Source organism: Gadus chalcogrammus, unplaced genomic scaffold (assembly GCF_026213295.1).
Source record: "Gadus chalcogrammus isolate NIFS_2021 unplaced genomic scaffold, NIFS_Gcha_1.0 GACHA130, whole genome shotgun sequence".
NCBI classification, from domain to species: domain Eukaryota; kingdom Metazoa; phylum Chordata; class Actinopteri; order Gadiformes; family Gadidae; genus Gadus; species Gadus chalcogrammus.
This window is the reverse complement of record NW_026613565.1, coordinates 11,233-29,664: the sequence shown is the minus strand read 5'-3', so window position 1 is coordinate 29,664 and position 18,432 is coordinate 11,233. Positions and strand designations below refer to the sequence as shown.

General features: G+C 43.0%; 1 protein-coding gene across 4 annotated transcripts; it reads right to left on the bottom strand.

Annotated features, from left to right (window-relative positions):
* Nucleotides 1–12,104: 12,104 nt before the first annotated feature.
* LOC130378976 (uncharacterized) lies at nucleotides 12,105–18,041 on the bottom strand. Of its 4 annotated transcripts, none has more exons than XR_008895039.1 (10): nucleotides 17,366–18,041; nucleotides 17,150–17,224; nucleotides 16,947–17,015; nucleotides 16,669–16,839; nucleotides 15,908–16,238; nucleotides 15,486–15,771; nucleotides 14,646–14,879; nucleotides 14,426–14,517; nucleotides 13,304–14,118; nucleotides 12,109–13,194 (listed from the first exon to the last, which is right to left on the bottom strand). XR_008895039.1 is itself a non-coding variant. In XM_056585563.1 (9 exons), the coding sequence occupies exons 2-9, from the start codon at nucleotides 17,158–17,160 to the stop codon at nucleotides 14,075–14,077; spliced, it is 1,221 nt and encodes a 406-aa protein (XP_056441538.1). In that variant the 5' UTR covers nucleotides 17,161–17,224; nucleotides 17,366–18,041; the 3' UTR covers nucleotides 14,023–14,074. The 4 variants fall into 4 exon arrangements, 1 of the variants encoding a protein (XP_056441538.1); XR_008895040.1 differs by having other exon boundaries at nucleotides 12,110–13,194; nucleotides 13,304–13,548; nucleotides 13,652–14,118; nucleotides 17,150–18,041; XM_056585563.1 differs by lacking the exon at nucleotides 12,109–13,194 and having other exon boundaries at nucleotides 14,023–14,118; nucleotides 14,443–14,517.
* Between the last annotated feature and the right edge of the window lie 391 nt (nucleotides 18,042–18,432).

Genomic DNA, 18,432 nt, shown 5'->3' with positions numbered 1-18,432 from the left:
CCAGGCTCCCAGTCCACCTTTATCTTTGAAGACGTCACTGGGGAATACAAGGTTAGGTATTAAATGAGAAGGTAATATTAAATTACTGCAGTAATCTTACATACCGTTATGTAGAGTAAGTAACTACCTCAAAAGTTCCATGTCAAAGTGGTCAATGTCTTTATACACTCCCAATGAGTCGTATACCCGTAACTCCTTCTTTTTAAAGTCGAACACCTGGAAACATTTTTTATAAACACTAGTTTATTAAGGTAAACCAGCAGACAATGAAACATGTACCAACGACTGAAACATTAACATACATGTTCATTGACATCAATTGCAGAACTTTAAATTTTGTTCAAACATTTACAAAAACGTACCCAAAGGATAAAGTGGTTTCCTCTCTCAGGAGTGTTGCCTCCAACAATTCTTGGAAGCAAGATTTTCTCTGCTGGCTGTCAAGATAAATGAGAAAGGTGACCCCATTGATCAGTACCATAAATCATGTTTTTGCTGCAGATTCCTTCGCTTATTCTATTAAAGGACAATTCTGGTATTTTGAACATTGAGCCCCCTTTCTGGTTTGTCTAGGATGAAATAGAGTGGTTGACACCGAAATTTTGACTATTGGTCCTGTCTCGGGTATTAGGCTCATTTCAAATCGCCGGAATTGTCCTTTAAGATTTTGGACTTACCAAGAGCCATTGCAGCTTTTTGCTGTTAACAGTTTTATTTTTGGTCCACTCACGGTACCAAAGGATGAAGTCGAATGTCCCCAGGCCAGAAGTCTATGAAAAGCAACCTTACAGTATTATCCACTGAAAGTTGGAGTTTCATTTTCTATAGTATAGTTTAAAACAATGTAATAGTTGTGAAAAACATTCATACTGCTCAACCAGACCCTGTTACAACCGAGAACCAGCATATGCTTACCGATCTGCGCAACTCGGAAATGTACAGCCTGGAACAATTAAAGCATAGCAGAATTTATGCAACTACATAACGAGACCTTGATCGCTTCAAAGAGGCTATGCATGTGCATACAGATGTCGCTGGGAGTGTAGAGGGGTGAGGAACCAGGCACAGTGAGAGACGGGAGGTGTGGGATGGGACAGGATGGTTTATATAAATACTTAATATAAATTACTTATCATAAATAATTATTATAAATAATTATTATAAAATCTTTTAATAATTGATTTACACTTACTTCATCCGTCAGCCACGGCATCTGCAATGATGACTCTTCTAAAATGTTAAAAGGACAGACGCTTTTCAAGTCTTTCAGCGTTATTAAGAACTTTTCCCCCTCACGCATCAGTGGCTGTTTCTCGTCCCTCGATCCGTCCAACAGTGTTCTTAATTTGCGCTAATGAAACAAAATATATACAAACATTTTTGTCGGTATATCAGCCTAATTTCATACAACAGTGAAGAATACGAGGAAGATAAGATGACCTGTGACAAATGCCATGAAGGTCACTGCATTAAATGGTGGCCAATTCTTTGGTTTATGCTCTTTCTTACATGTGCTTGAAAAATATGCTACAGCAATGTTGTTCACTATATATTATATATATATAGATAATAAATTATTATTATTAGTATTAGTATATTAGTCATATATAATCAGATCAGCTTTAAATTAAAATATTACATTGTGTCTTAGGACATTACTGCTTAATTTGAAAGCTCACTATAGCCCATTAACGGCAAGAGAGTTAACAACATTGCACGTTCTATGGCCATGTACAACTTGCATTGTATACAACACATATACCACAGTAGAACACAGTATAACCAAGTATTTGGTACCAAATTTGGATAAAAACTAAGCTTACCATTGATTCTTGGTTAATCCGGTACTTTGCATCAGAAAATGTGCTGTCCTTGCTGATGTCTGTATCTTGTGACTCATCTGGCTTTCTCTGGTGAGCTGTAATTAATTGTAAAAATTCCAGAATATTGTTATATCTATGAAACTATGAAAAGAGCTGAATCAAAGACACACAAAAAAAGAAGTTTTCAGTATAAACAAATATTCCCTCTCACCTATGGATTTTAAGGACAGCTGTCCATGTGGTGCCATGCCGTAATTCCGACGCCTCATTGTTCCGACGTCTCAATGTTCCGAAATATTTCCCATTAGATCGACATGCCACTATTCCGACGGTTCAATGTTCCGAAAACGAAACCCATTGGTCCGAAGGTCCGATAGTCAGACTTTTCGAAAAGGAGGCGCATTAGGCCGACGGTTCACTATGCCGAATAGGAAAAATAGTTTTATACCTCGCTCGCTCCCTCTCTCTCTCACTCTCACTCTCACTTTCTCTCTGTCTCCAAAATACAACCTAGGCCTACATATCACGTTCACGAGGAATTTTGGAGGGCAAAAAGACAACGCTTCACTTCATTTCGACACGGTGTTGCAGCACCATGGACAGAGAGCGGAGGTCTAATTCTACACACACACACACACACACACACACACACACACACACACACACACACACACACACACACACACACACACACACACACACACACACACACACACAGTGAGAGAGAGAGAGGGAGCGAGCGAGGTATAAAACTCTGTTTCCTATTCGGCATATTGAACCGTCGGCCATGCGCCTCCTTTTTGAAAAGTCGGACTAACGGACCTTCGGACCAATGGGTTTCGTTTTCGGAACATTGAACCGTCGGAATAGTGACATGTCGATCTAATGGGAAATATTTCGGAACATTGAGACGTCGGAACAATGAGGCGTCGGAATTACGGGCAGGCCCCGTCCATGTTGGCCAATTTCGAGAGGTAGACCCATGCGTTTCCTCATTCCTTCTGCATATTGGTGATTAATTTTCTCATTTTGCAGTTCAAAAAGAATCCGCACAGTTTGCTTGAAATTGAGGGGAAAAACGGTCTGTCTAGTTACTGGACCAGATGAAATGAGACGGAGAGGTAATAAAGTCTGTCGGCACGAGGACCTTGGATTTATTAAGTAAAGTGGCAACGGTTATACAGAGTCATAAAGCGTGAGAAATCGAATATGTCTAAGTCCCTAATCAGCGCTGATGGTTCGTCCAGAGCTTCGCCTCCGTGGAAGGTCTGCTTCAGAAGAAGTGAAGAGTCTCTGTGTGACACACTCTTATGCTGTATCTTCCTCTTGGTGAGGTGTGTGCGTTTTAGGTGTGTGTGGTTCTGTGTGTTTTTGCTTGACCTTGGCTCTCAGGCCCTGGTATGTGCTTGTGTATCTTCTTGTGTTCCTCCTAACGGGGGAGTGCCCCCGAAGTGTCTCCTTTGATAAATTAAAACGGGGGAGTGCCCCCCGAAGTGTCTCCTGTGTGATAAATTAAAACGGCTCTCCCGTTCTTGAGGATGACTGGTGCATTGTCTGAGTGTCCACCATCTGCCTGGGTGGAAGAAATGGGGCCTTCGGCTCCGGCCTTGACCTGACTATATTATCATGTTTGTGTTATGTGTTCGTTGGGTTAGAGCAAGAGTTGACTATATTGTAATGTGCCTGCCATGTGATGTGCTCATCAGGCTAGGGTAGGAGTTAGCTATATTTGTAATGTACATGTGATGTACTCAGGTTATTTTTCCCAACATATCCCCCTCAAGTCGTCGCAAGACGACTTTCACTCATTAGGGGTACGAGGGATAGGACTCCAGCGCGGGACTACCATCATAACACCATTAGAAATAACAGAAAGAAGGCAAAATGATCATAAAAACAAACAACCATGAGCATGGGACTAAAACAACTCGCTGGACCGGGTGTATGGGGAACCACGTGGGAGAAACGCTACCCCTGCTTCAGACATGGGTATGCCATACACACCCCACCTAGGGGGTGGCATCCACCCCGGCCTTACATCGCGAGCAGACAATACCAACAATACTGGCAGCAGATGATACACAACAAAACCAACACCCAACCATAACAACAACAACAAAATGCAACAATAAAACTAACAGTAAACAATAACGATATAAACAAAAATGCAACAATCACACAAACACTACACAATAACAATCACAGGAAAGAAATGCAACCATGAAACGTGTCCCTAAATAATAATAATAATATCAGAAAGATATGAGGTACACAACGAATGGCAATCCCCCTCAACCCATCCCTAGATGACCACACACTAAGGATGTGAGGAGGAGTTAACTGGTCGTGTAACAATAAGCAATCACACGCATGGGGTATTCGGGGTAGGCCCGGGGCACGGGAACAACTAAGAAACCACGGAATAGTCCTGAGCGTCATCACGGGCAGGTGGACGCAATGCGCCACCTGAGCATTAGACCCTTTTATTCAACTGCGCTCAGGACCTCATCTGATAAACGGGCAATCAAGGCCCCTGGAATCTCGCCCGTGTATATCCCCGAGCTCCATCTAGTGGGACAGCGATATAAACAACAACATTTGCGTTCCCGGCGTCGGTTGCGTAGACGCGGGCATAGATATGGGAGCGGCTAAAAACAGTGAAGCGTACAGAAGCGAATACAGCCAGGGGCGCCCTCAAGCCTTAAGGGAACGGGCCGCAGCCCCTGGTGCCGGAACGCAGATCCCTGGTCCGGGCGACGTGGGTGCATCAGATGGGAGGGGGGTGGTGCCGTTGGCGGGGACGGGAATGGGGCAGCCCACCTGGAGAGGTTACTAGCACGTCACAGGCGGGGGGGGGAGGGGGGTGTGGTGGTGGGGTTTCAGCATACGGTGGTGGAAACAGGACGCCGGGGCCGGATGATCTTCATGTATTGGTGCGCTGCATTGTGTGGGGGCTCTTGGACAGTGGGGCAGGGGTCTGTTCCATGTTCTCCAGCCAGATCAGGTCGGGCCCCTCTGGTGGTCCCTCGTCCAAACTCCCCGGTGTATACTCGATCCCTGCACCTGTAGTGCCCATCGCTCACTGGGCTCTCCATCCATCCCTGCCGAAATCTGATTGCATCATCCTTGGGTATTTGGTCGGCTCCGGGCGTGTCTGCATCTGGCTCCTCCTCTGAACTTTGTGTTTCTCTTGCTGGAATTACAAACTTAGGTACAACAGTTAGATGTTCAAACATATTTTCCTAAATTCTATTTCTAATTACTCTAATGGAAGTCCCTTTTGGGACCCTCAAATGTTAAGTGAAGGCATGGGTCGACCCTAAAGCATTTCATGCGGGGTTAGATGTGTCGTTCTGTTAGTTTTCATGCGATAACTCATTAGTGTCAGTCGTAGTGCATTAGTCCTTTAATTTAGTACTCTAATTTAATTTTGTTAATCTTTGTCTTAAGCGTCCCATTCCTCTCTCCACCATACCTTGTGGTTTGAGGAATGTAGACACGGACTAGTCTTTATTTGACATGCAGATGTTAAATCACTTGTTTGAGTGTTTTCTGAATAAACGCTGCCCTACCATCTGAGCTAATTTGTGACGGAATTCCAAACCTTGGCATGACTTCTCTAGTCAGGAACTTGATTACCGTAGCCGCACTTTGGTCTTCTGATGGGACTGCTTCTACCTATCTGTTGAACACTGTTTTTTCCAAATATTTCACACTCATTTAGTTGGATGTCAATCATTGTTTGCAAGTATAGTGAAGAAAAACCTTGTTTTGAATTTTTTTCCTAATTCTCCTCAATACCTCCCCCCTTGCGCAATGGTCAAAACCATGCGCATTAAATGATAAACAAATCTAATAACGCCGTTGGTGCACCCAACGTCGAAAGTCTAACCTTAAGCATCAGCAAACTGAAACCAATCTTTTAGGAAGGGAAATCGAAACCAGTATGTCCAAATCCAAAGCCCAATATGGGTGGGTTTACCATCAGCCGCCCGAAACCACGCTGTTCCGAAGTCATGCACTAAACCGAAAAAACGTACATGCGTTAGTGGCCTTCTATACCACAAAGGTAAAATAAAATGAAATAAAACGCGACATGCCCCGTTTCAAGACGACCTCTGCTGCCAGAGCTGACATATCTGACTCCTGTTCCCCCTCCACCTTTCATCAGCCGGCTTTCCCTTGCAGTTCGTCACTACATGTTCAAGTGAGCCAGTGCTCACAGTGACTCTGCCAAGTAATCGTGACTGTGCCTGATTTAGGTTGTCCCGGGCTTCAAGGTGGGATCTTACCCGTCGTTGGCTAACCAGCCTTCCATACTGGCTTATTGCAGGATGCCGTACCTGGGATACGATCAATCCCCACCTATATGGTGGTATAGATCGCAAAGTGGAGGGATGGAGACAGAGTTTTCAGCCGCATCTGCCTTATGCAGCCATATGTGTGCGTCATGAATACACATCAGGGCGACTATAAAACAAAAGATAATTTATCAGAGTTCAAATTATTAAAGTGTTGCAGCAGCAGTAGTGGCATTTGAAAGGTAAACCCACTACTTCCGAATCCAATTTGACAACATAGCATATATAACTCCTTCCCAGCAGATGTGGCGTCAATCCACCTATTGTCCTTAACTAGGGAGATGTGAAAGAAAACAAAAATCACAATATTAAAACTTGCATTTTCAATATTGGGCTACTCACTTCTGTCTTAACCGTTACTCAAAATCACAATTCTCTTCATAATCCTACCCGATTGCCTTTCACTATCTATTTAAATTAGACAACCTAATTAAAACTTTTATTCTACCTATTGATTGCATTTAGTGTTTTCCACATTTTGATTCACTACTATACCAAACCCAAACCCTCTACATTGTCCTTATCTAGTTTATTCAACACTGAATTGATACATTGCTTCCATTTTCTAATTAACCATGTTGTTTTATCTGAATTAGAAATTTGGATAACGTTTTATCATACTTATTTGGTCTAATTTTTAAGTATTGCCGATTGTTTTTTCTAAATTATAAGATAACTTTTAATAAATTGTCTATTACTTATCATAATCTCTAAGGAAATATTTTATTTGTGTTGTTATCTTGGCACCTAGACCTCGTCAGGTCCAAGCACCAAAATAACATCCACCTATCCACGCAGAGTCCATGGGTTGGGTCCGCTCCTCTTTTGATGAGTCACTTTACCCTGGCGCCATTGAACCCATTGACTCCTGTGGAGTGTGGTGTGCAGACAATTTTTAATGCTAATTGCTCATGTTTTAGAGTCTAGATAATTATTCCTAAATCCTGTGATCACCATGTAACTTACTCAGGGACACATCAACACTCAGCTAGGAGGAGATGGGGATCGAACTAGCAACCTTTCGGTTACAAGACACCCTCTACTTCCTGAGCTAAACCGACCCCCAGCCTCCTCTCCGCTGATTTATTACCTCTGCGTCGGTCCGCGTCCGCCCTTTTTGCTTTCTTTACATTCCTCTCCCTTCTCCAAACACCTTCTCCCTCTGATCCAACCTGTTGTCTCACCAGTGCTCTGTGTACCAAGATGTAATGATCTATACCACATGGTGTTCCGACGCGATGCAGAGTCTCCAAGAGCCACAGAATCACCAATCCCAGTGGTGGTTCTATGTTTTCTCTAAAACAGTGGACATAGGTTATATTCAGGGACCAAATACAGAGTACATCCAAGCACACAAATAATCTATTCAGTACAATGCAAATTCAGTCTCTTTCTCTCTGTTGTCTCTCTGTCCAGCCCCCACCGGCGGGTTTTCCTCACTTACGTTCCTTCTCTCTGACTTTCTTTACCTCTCTTTACCTACTTCCTTTGCTTTCACAAATCTCCATAACCATTTTCACTTTCAGTAATCCTTTCCTTTCCTTTCTGGTTTATTCGTTTTTGGACACACTCCAAAACTAGATTATTAATCTTAAAAGGCCATCGAAAGATATGAATGTCCCCAAAGAAAATTCTAACCGGAAAGCCTTCTCCAATCTCATCGCCACTTCTCGTTGCCAATCTACACACTCTTCCTCTTCTCTGTCTCACTCTTCACAAATCACTTCATCTGTCCCCTCTAACTCAACTCAATGCTAACTCTTTCTCACTATCTCACTCACTCACTCACTCACTCACTCACTCACTCACTCACTCACTCACTTATTCGCTCACTCACTCACTCACTCATTCGCTCACATATACAACTTAAAATAAGAATTCACAGACTGTCATCCTTGGAGCTGTCATAGGTATTAACTGCGTGTGCTCCGAGAATCCCAAAGTTTTGGTGAATTTTCCTGCCAGGGGGAGGTGAGAGGCATAATTTGGACCTACGCAAGTGTAAGTGGCTCCAGTGTGGGCCATCATTGGCGTGCCTCTATACTTTATCAGAACCTGCAGTATTGGTTCCTCATCAGCTTGTTTTGTGATTGCTACAAGCTGACCCTCCCCCTGTGGATTCTCTGGGCACCCCCAGTATCCCTAACCTATAAAGGGACCCTGCTGTCCCTGGTTGTAGCTCCCTTGATCTTGCCTCCCCTGATAACCGTTGCCCTGTCCTTGCTGGGATGGAAAAGGGTAAGTAAAACAATTTCTCTTAGTATGTCCTTCCTGGTTGCACCCATAACATATTAAAGGACCTCTGCGTTGTCCTTGGAATCCTTGCTGTTGATTATTTCTATTCTGTACTTGGGACCCCTGTTGCTGATTCTGTCTATTTTTATTTGTGGGGTTCCCATAATTATGGATGTGTACATGTGTAACAGGTGGAGTAGGTGACAGTTGGCTCTGAGGCTGTTGTACTGGGAGAGAAAATGCCAATCGTGGATATTGGTTTTGAAGTGCGCCCTGCTGGGCGGCTTGCGATATTACAGCAGCTGGTTCTAAAACACCTGCCTGTCTCTTCTTATCTCTTTCCTTCCTTGTGAGATCTTCCAGCTGAAGCTGATATAGCTTCCTCTGGAACCTCCTTGCTTTGTTCCTGTATTCTTTGTTTATTCTGACGATATTCATCCACTGCATGAACTAAATGGTCTTTAAAATCTCTATGAGATCCTGATGTAGACAGTCCAACCACATCCTCTAGCTTGGCTTTAATTTGGCTGGGAAGTGTCTCTATCACAGAGTTTCTAAACATGACAGAGAACACCGGATGGATCTCAGGATCCTCATCCGTCTCCATGCGCCATCTGTCTACTTGGGCCTGCAGGTAGGATGCAGGGTTCTCTGTGTCACCAATAGAGAGACCTCTCATGTTTTTAGGATCCATGCGGACCGGGAACTCCCTCCTGAGTGTGGCCCACATCGCCCCTCTGTAATGATCAAGTGTAGTCTCATCATACTTTCCATCCAGTATATCCAACCCTCCATTCCTTAGTACAAACTCCATCTTGGATAACCCCAACACTCTTGCCAACAGAGCTTTCAGGTCCCCCACTGCAATTAGCTTTCACACTGTGAGCTTCTCAAATGTTCTAATCCATTTGGACGCCCCGTTAATTATGTTAGGGTGTTTAGAAATGACTCCCTCTAAGTCCTGTGAACCCTACGGTTGAAAATGGACCTGTTGTCCTTTGACTAGAATAGGATAATTTCCCGGGGAAGTTTCGGGTGCCCTTTTCCCCCTTTGTGATTTCCTTAGTTTCTCATCTAACTCGAGTGGTGTGGGGCTTAGTACTGCTGTACTGCAGCCAGGCTCCTCTGCCCCTTGTGTCCCAGACCACTCCTCCTTTCTTTTGTTCCGCTTCTTTAATTTCCTTTTAGCATTCGTAGTAATGTGTTTTACACATGGTTGTGATGACCCTTCACCAACATGCTCAATGTCATCCTCCTCCTCTCCTTCATTCTCGTTTTCACCCTCACTACTACAAATGTCAGCATTGTTACACTCTTCCTTTGTGATTATTTTTCTGGCCACTCGTTGTAATGAGCGCCACCTCTCTCCCTCCTCTTCGAACAAAGCTAGCACTAACCTTTCCCTGTCCTTCTTCGCTAAGGCCGTTTTTCCACTTCTGTTATCTATGTAATTCCTTATTACTACCTCCATGTCCCTATACATTATTGGATCCGTTGATGAAATGAATTCATCAACGGCAATGAATTCCAACTCAACTCTCTGTGATACTCTCAAACATCCAACAGGCACTTCAATCGACCTGCGGACCTGTTACTGTCCTATTGGAACTTTCCCACTAATTCGATCCTCTAGAATACAGCCACAGGACTTTATAATAGGTCTATTTGACCAAAACCTCAAAACTCCAAATCACAACAACTCGTATCAAAAATAGGGAGCCACAAAGCGTCTTGGTCATTTAGAACCACAGAACGCCTTATGGCATATGTGCGCGCGCACGTCAATCTCTCCCGGAGCCCCCGTATCTCTCACTCGCTCATTTATCTATAATTTTGGTTCGTTTGATCGAAGAGACACTTTACCTGCTGCTCGGCGTTCAGACGGGGCAAGAACAGATCAAACGACTCTATCCTATATATGGCAAGACAACTTACCCTTGAGCTCTGGTCGTATGATCCGTTCGCGTCCCGTCCTCTGGCCCGGCAGCTGACGAGTCCCTATTTCCTCCTGGTTGTGACGCCAAATTATGTCAGAGATTAATCGAGATTTAAAACACTTAGACTAATTTAAGAGAGAGTGTAAAAGAAATCGAGGGGTCCGGAGCAAGAATTGAAAAAGACTTTATCGTGAAGAAAAACAACAACGACAACAGCCTGAGTGGGTCTGCAGAGTCACTGCTCGAACATTGGGATGCAGCCTCACTTTATACACATATAGGAATTTCTTTGTTTACAATGGGGTTTCCGCCCGTCAATCTTCGTCCCAGCATGTTATCAACTGCCCAGTTCTGTGGTCCGCACGGATCAACCTCATTAGCCAAGATGACCCAAAGCTGAAAAGGCTGAGGTCAACTTTAGCTTGACCCAAGGCTGAAAAGGCTGAGACCAACTTAGCTTCCCCCCAGTTCCCTAGACATTCCTGTGCACCATCTGTTCTGAACCCAGATTCTGCAAGCACAATGCTTTCCACTATTTAAAATATAAAACCTATTAATAATCATGGTTTACCATAGAATATACTCACTAATTTCTACCACACTAAAAGAACTAAGTAGACGTAACTTAAATCTCAAAAATCGTTGGGGTTACTCATTCACCTGAATGAACAGAACTTAAGAATCAATAATTGATGTAATAACTCTTTTGTTTTGAGTGCTGCTCAAATATGGAACATTTTAAGTCCAACTTATTTATTCCAGTGTGTTCCATTGACTTATTATAAAGCTAGGGTGGGCGATTTTGGAGAAAACAGCCGTTGAGATTCCGTTGCGTGTTCTCTGGCCTCTCCCTGCCACGCTACCTGCTGTAGCTCCTCCCACTGAACGTCAGTTATGCGCGTTCATGTGAATTCAGTTACATTGATAGGAAGACGAAACACCATGTCCGATTCCGAGGTAATTAAACATTAGTGCTGATAGCTACATAAGTACATATATAGCATCAACATCTTACTCACAGACATACCATGTATGTTATCTTAAAATCATTGCAATTGCGCTGGTAGGCCTAAGAAAGGTAGCTGTATCAGCCAAGCAAGATAGCCGACGAATTGCAACTGTAGTTCGTTAGCATAAGCTGCCAGAGCTAGTAACCTGGTCATCAATATATTATGTACTGACGGTTTGAAGTCATGAATTGTACTACAATAACGCTATTTTTTTGCATTATAAGAGTGTCCAAGAAGAGAGCCAAGCTGGCTCTGGGGACGATTATGTCCCAGGTCCTAGCAGCACAGGACGTGGGATATGTAGGGTCAGCGGACGTTCTGCTGCTAGAGGCAGGCAGCCTAGGGGCAGAGGCAGGGGCAGAGGAAGGGGACGAGGTCGCGGTCGTAGAGGTCTTGACACGATAGGGCAAGAGGACATGGCCCGTGTGGAAACAATCAGGATTCAACGAATCACAAATGAGCAGGTATGTTTATTTCATGTCATACTTTTAACAAAAAAAAATCAGGCGAGCCAATTTTCAGTATAAATGTGTAATAAGTAATTGTACATTTCCTGGCCAGGTTCGAATCAGAAACCTGAACCTAGAAGCTTCCCACCATCTGCTGGAGCTGTGTTTGGAACGGGAACCATCCCTTATCTTTGACCTCCTGGCCATGTCCATCCCTCATCCCACATCTGACCCACAACAGCCTGGTCCAAGTGACCCACAGCAGCCAGCCTGGTGCATTTGCACCAAATGCAAGGAGATGCCTACGGATCTAGAGAGGAAATGCTGTGGACAACTCCTGGACTCCTGTGTCTCCATGCTGCCTCACATGGACGCATACATAATGCAGGGGGGGGTTCTGCGGCTGGCCAGGAGGATCTGGAATGACGTCTGTGCTGTGGCTGACCGTCCAGACCCAGGGGAGGACAACAAACAATTTAGGTTTGCCGCCTATAGGCAGTTTGTTGTTTGGCAATACGGAGCACTGGCTCGGGGACACAGGGTCGTCATCCCTAGTTGTTGTGTCTGGAGGATACGGGACAAGTACCCACACCCACTTTGACAATATGTTGGCTTCCTCACAAGGAGACTTTAAGCATCATTAAAAAGTGTTTAAAAAATACATGTTCAATTTCCTGTTTTTATGACCCATCTTTTCATTGTCGGTTACAGCAGACATCAAAATAACTGTAGCATATCATAATAACAATGCACATTCAGCAGGTGTAATGCTGGATAAATGATGAGGGCAGGTGCGGTAAAAAGCTTTTTTAATAAATAATAAAACAATAAGATAATAACACACACACAGGAACACCCTGGCCTTCGATGACTACATGCAGCACAAGTGCAAATTCTAAATAAGTATAAAAGCACTACATAACACTACTTGTGGTACTTGCACTTGGTTCTATGAACATCCTTTCTGTACCGACAGCGATATATTGATGCACTTCTTATGACAAATGTACTTATTGTAAGTCGCTTTGGATAAAAGCGTCTGCTAAATGCCCTAAATGTAAAATGTAAATGTAAATAACAAAATGCCTTTTTAGCAGAACAATCGTGCAACTGCATTGAAAATATGTCAATTATAAACAAATTGATCATAGAAAACTATATACAAAATCCTATTTTTTTTAATATATTTTATAAGAACCAAGTGTAAATAATACAAAACTGTGAAGGACATTTAGATCTAATAAATCGAATATTTACAAATATCAAAAAGTGAGCAGCGTAATACTATTCCAAACAGCCCCCAGCAGCCTACAGTCAGCTCCAGTTTAGTTGGTATGGGACCTCCAATCTCTTCTAGGTCTCTTACTGCATTCCTTGCCCTGTTGAAAGAATAAAGTCACTACTTTTCCCAAGTGTTTAATTTCCCTTTACTTGGGATATGTACTGTATCATGTGTAGATAATATGTCAAACAGGATTCATTCCATACCTACTCCTCTGTGGAATTGGGTTTGCAACAGGTCCTGGGTGGTGGGAGGTGGGATGCTTGCAAGAACCCCATATTGCCGTGGGTCATTAGGCCTTTTTTTTCTGGTCTTTGGCAAACCCTTGTCTGATGTCAGCCGGGCTTCTAGGATAGCACTCTGCAGGTCTGCCATGTATCCGTAGTCCTTCTCCACCTTCACTGTGTATAGACTCCAAGTCTTTGACTTTTTATTGTAGAGCTTGCAGTACCTGACACAGGATGAAATAATGTCTCAATGTATCCACATCAGTCATGCAGCTTAGAATATTGTAAATCTGAAATATATATATATGAAAATTATTGAAAACGTACTCTATTGAGCCATCAGCCTTCCTCTTCACCGGTCTGTGAACATGATGGTTATAGTCCAACGCTGCTAAGAGGGTGCGAGCCTTGTAAACAGGTGGGCTAAAGCAAGATAGGGCCCACTCATGCTCTCCTTGAACATGGTGGAGAAGACCTGTCCACATATCCTACAGTAGAACAGAACTGCATCATTTCTTATTGTGTTTTTTTTTTACACAATAAATAATACCTATTTTGTCATTATATAAATGCTAGTACAAGTTTTTAAAATAAATATAAAATAAAATAACCAAAGTCAATTTATCAATAAAATCAAAATGTAATAAATGGTCAGGAATCGCAAAGTGAAATCCAAAACAGACCAATACTTACACCTGATCAATGTTCTGTGCAGTCTTACAGCAATACCAGAAATGGTTGCATATCTCCTTACTCCAGGTAAGGAGAATTGAACATCCTTTCCGAAGGCCTGCCTTGACACGGAATGGAAAATAACATTTAAATAAAGCTCAGACTTTGTCATCAATGTTGATTTGGCAAATTCTCTGGAACCAGGAACCTGATGTAATCACCATCTGTGTGGTAGACACCTGGCTTATAACTGAATGGCAGGAAATGGCACGACCTTTACATTCAGTCATTGTGATCATCATCTCAAAGAAGTTGTTTTAACATAAACAACATGAGTAGAAATCAAGTAGGAAAAACTGTGTTGTTTGACTTGGTATTATAACAATCTATTATCAAGGACCAATAACAGAATCGAAGTCAGGAACTTACTGCATGGATTTTTTTACCCAAGTTCTTTGACCCATGCCAGATGTCAAGGGTGTGTCGAACACCAGAGTCCTTGAACCTGCCTTTTGTTGGATCTGCATGGAAGGATGCAAACAGATATGTGTTAGACGCAGGCTAAAACATTTTGACAATGATCAATCATGAAATACATAGAGCAATACTTCATCCGTAAAATTATGCACATAAATATCTTTGCACTTACTGAAGAGCGCCGAGATCTGTGAATGAGCATCAGTGCAAAACTCCTGTAGGCGAATCTCTTTGTGGAGAGTCTCAAAGGTCCGGATGAAAGCCTCCTTCTCCATGATAACCGAATTCTTCTGGGTCTCCCTCTTATCAATATTGACAATTGATATGATCTCTTTACTGTCGTTGTCCATCGTTGTGTATGTACAGTACTGTGCTGAAAACCCAGGACTATCCATACGACCGTCACCTATGAAAGATGAAAAAAAACAACACAAAAATAAACATTGCAGATATAATAGATAAAAGCCACATTCTCTCACTTATCAATGTCAAAGGTGAACATAGTATGAAATTACACATTACACAAAAAGTAAATAAATCAAATGTAGTTGAGCCACATTGTAATCAGCTGTGTGTAGTGTGGTATCCCGGTGCTCGGTTGAGCCGGAATCCACGTACAAACGACGCGTTTGGGGAAGGTTAAAGCCATTGTGGGCATTTATTCAACAATCAACTTGAAACCATCACCCCAAAGAAGGAGACGCGGTCTCTAGGGCCTCCGTGGGCCTCTAGCTGCTCTCTCGTGCGTCGAGCCCTTCCTTTCCGCTCCCGACCCGTGCTGTGCTGGGCTGGTCCTCCTTTTAAGATGGCCCCTACACTTTCGGCCAGGTGTCCCCCAATCACCCTGATTGGGGAGCCGAATGGGCTGCTCTCCATCGCCGGCTGGTGGGTGGGGGTGGTACACCCCGTCCTCCACGGTACCCCGGGCCTGTCCAGGCCGAGGCTTCCGTGGCGGGATGCCACAGTAGGACTGCAGGAGTAATATTTGTAGGAGAGGGATTTGCAAACTTACCAAGGGCCACTACACTGTCCTTTGATTTCAGCCAGGTAATAATGGCTGACCTCTTGTCATCCCAGTAGTCCTCGATGGCGTCAACGCAGTAGGCGTCCTGGATTTTAAAGAATGTTGTTCTATGTACTATTCCCAAGTTCATGAATTTGAACAGCAGAGCCACCTTCCCGTAGTTGTTCCCAGAGAGGAGGATGTTCGAGGACAACATGAAGTCACCTGCATGCATCCCATATTTTAGAGTGGGCTGGGAGTTCCACCTCCAGACACTGTGACCCTGATGACATATCTGAAAAAGGAAAAAAGAGCAACACAGCACAGAGCAGTAGCTGTCATTAAATAGATAATAAAGCATGTGTACACTATGCCCTCAAAGTGAAATATATGATCCTACAGTATGTCTTTATTGCTAACTAAGTACTCACCCATTCCACGACAACTGATGTGCCCCTGGAAGTTATTTTCACCTCAAATGGTCTAAGTGCTCCACATTCAGCATCAGTTACTGGGTCCTTTGTGTTGCACTTGGGGATTGGTAAGACAAGATACTGAGCCAGCTGTTTAAGACAGCTATGGTAGACAATGGAAGCTGGTTGTCCAATTATATCTTCCTTGCAGAGGACTTGGCTCTTCTCTGGTAGCGGTGGTATCGCTTCTGAGGAATTGTGTCCATCATCAAGGTCATGAACAGTCTCCTCCAGACCAACAGCTGGTAATGTGTCCAGCCATTTGCTCTTTTGGAGAGCTCCACCAGTCCTGTGATAACAACATATACAAACGCTACAGAGTTTAGGAATAACATTTGCATATTGAAAGGCCTGAACCACAATACAGATATATCAAACATGCAAGTTGCTGGAGCAATTATAATATAGTTTTTCGTGTTATTTGGGGAATATGCCGTTTTATGTTTTGACTGCTGCGTGGATTAATTGTTCATGGGAAGGCATTTAGGTTATCACCTGGCATGGTGTATGTAATTCGGGGCAGCTGACAGTTTTGTACCGTGTCCCAAGTCATGGGAATTGTTTGCTTTGTATTGAACTGAATTGAATACCTGATATGGCAAATAGACGTAATTGAGTTGCATGTTGTAATTTAGTTGCATCATGTGCTACGGTGAGCAAGAACCAGCAATGGATAAACGGGTCACAACACTCAAAGATATTTGATTTATTATACATACCGCACACAGAGATAAGGCACGTAATCGATGTCACTGTCATCACTGCATTCGCTGTCTTCCCCCATCATTTCTTCCTCCTCTGAAGATGACCCAGTGTCCATCTCCATTTCTGGGTACCAACTGTCATCTTCTCCACTGTCATCTTCCCAGGTGTTATCGGCCCAGCCAATTCTATGAAGGAGATTTTTTAGAGGGCTAAGTTTAAAAGTGTAGTGCATCAATAATACAGGGATTTGATGGAACATACAAGGGAACACTAGATCCGAGGACACACTTACGTAGAGTTCCGGATGTCATTAAATTCTTCTTCAGTTATGACTTCAATGTCATTTACCTGTGGAGAAATACTAGAAATACAAAAACAATGAAATACAATATTAACATATTGGAGTACTTGAGAAGTCAATAAATGGAGAGGTATTAATGTTGATTAGTTGATACAGAAGTAACTTTTTCCACTGTTCCACTGTTCTTTCTTTACCTTGTATCCATACTTTGAAAGGTAGTGGCAGGATTGGTGTCCTCTACATCTTCAGCATCCAAGAAGTCATCGGCTCTGAGAATATAAATAGTGTTATGAAATAAAGATCTTTGAAATTAGTTATGAGGCTATATTGTCTTCTATAAAGGTGGAAGCTGAAAATAAATGTACACAATTTCATAATTTGGAAATGAACGGTGGTGGGGTAGTGATCACCTGTCTAAGAGTGTCTCTGAATGTATGCTTGAAGCTGGGGGAAGAGGCAGGTTTCTCCTGCGCTTGCATGGTGTGGATGAAGTAGGGGATGTGAGGTTCTCATAACTGCCAAAACAGGTGAAGCACAACAGTGATTGGTCAACAAAGAAAAACGTTATCGGAATTTAAAAAATATATATATTTGTTAAAATAACACAGAAGGAAATCGTCACTTCAAAGCGATCGCGAAACTGAGCTATGCTGCTGCTAGCTTGCAACAACGTTATAACAATACATGGAATATTTTATGCTAGACTTCCCTCGCTGTGCTTATCTTGGCAGTTGCGTCAAAGTAGCTTGAGGCCTAGGCCACGTGTTAGCACAACCTCTGTGTTATTCCGACAGGGTTGGTGTGACCATAACTAACCTATAAAACGGACCGGGAAAAGAACCATGGGCTACAGAACCGTATTGAAATGGTTACATTACAGAACCTTAAAGGTTGGGTACGCGATTTGCGAAACGCCAGCAGATTTTGAAAATACACAACTCAAATGGTCCTACCCCCTCCCCTTCAACGCTGACTCTGACTCCACCCATTCCAAGTACCTGGACGCGCAATCATGCACGAGCGCGAACAAAGATGCGCGAGAGCGAGCCAGGCTAGCGTAGGTTTTCGTTTAACAACATGGCACTACATTCAGCTGTAAATTGCACCCAGTACCGCGGGAAGTAGGGGTTTTGGGGGTGCTGCAACACCCCCTGTCTTATCACAGAAAACGATCATTTCTAAAAACCAAAGTGGAGATTTCTGAAAACGCCGGTTATGTGTTGTCGTATCAACGGGGAGAAACGGGATTTTAGGTTCTGAAGCGTCACATTATGCATCAGGAAATGCTTAACGTCATGTGAGCATCCGCTGTACCGTATTGGTCCAAATATAAACACAAACCCCATTGTAATACGACCTATATTTGGAAAAAAGATTTGAAGACCAGATCTTGATTTCATGAATAAATAAATTGTATTAATTGAAATAATATACGAAAATAAAAAGGCATAGAATAAAACACTGCATTGCCACTAAA

Coding starts and splice junctions, on each gene's coding strand:
- LOC130378976 (XM_056585563.1), bottom strand. Junction 14,518..14,645: donor ACAGATCTCGGCGCTCTTCA/GTAAGTGCAAAG, acceptor CCTTCCATGCAG/ATCCAACAAAAGGCAGGTTC. Junction 14,119..14,442: donor GCATGGGTCAAAGAACTTGG/GTAAAAAAATCC, acceptor TTCCGTGTCAAG/GCAGGCCTTCGGAAAGGATG.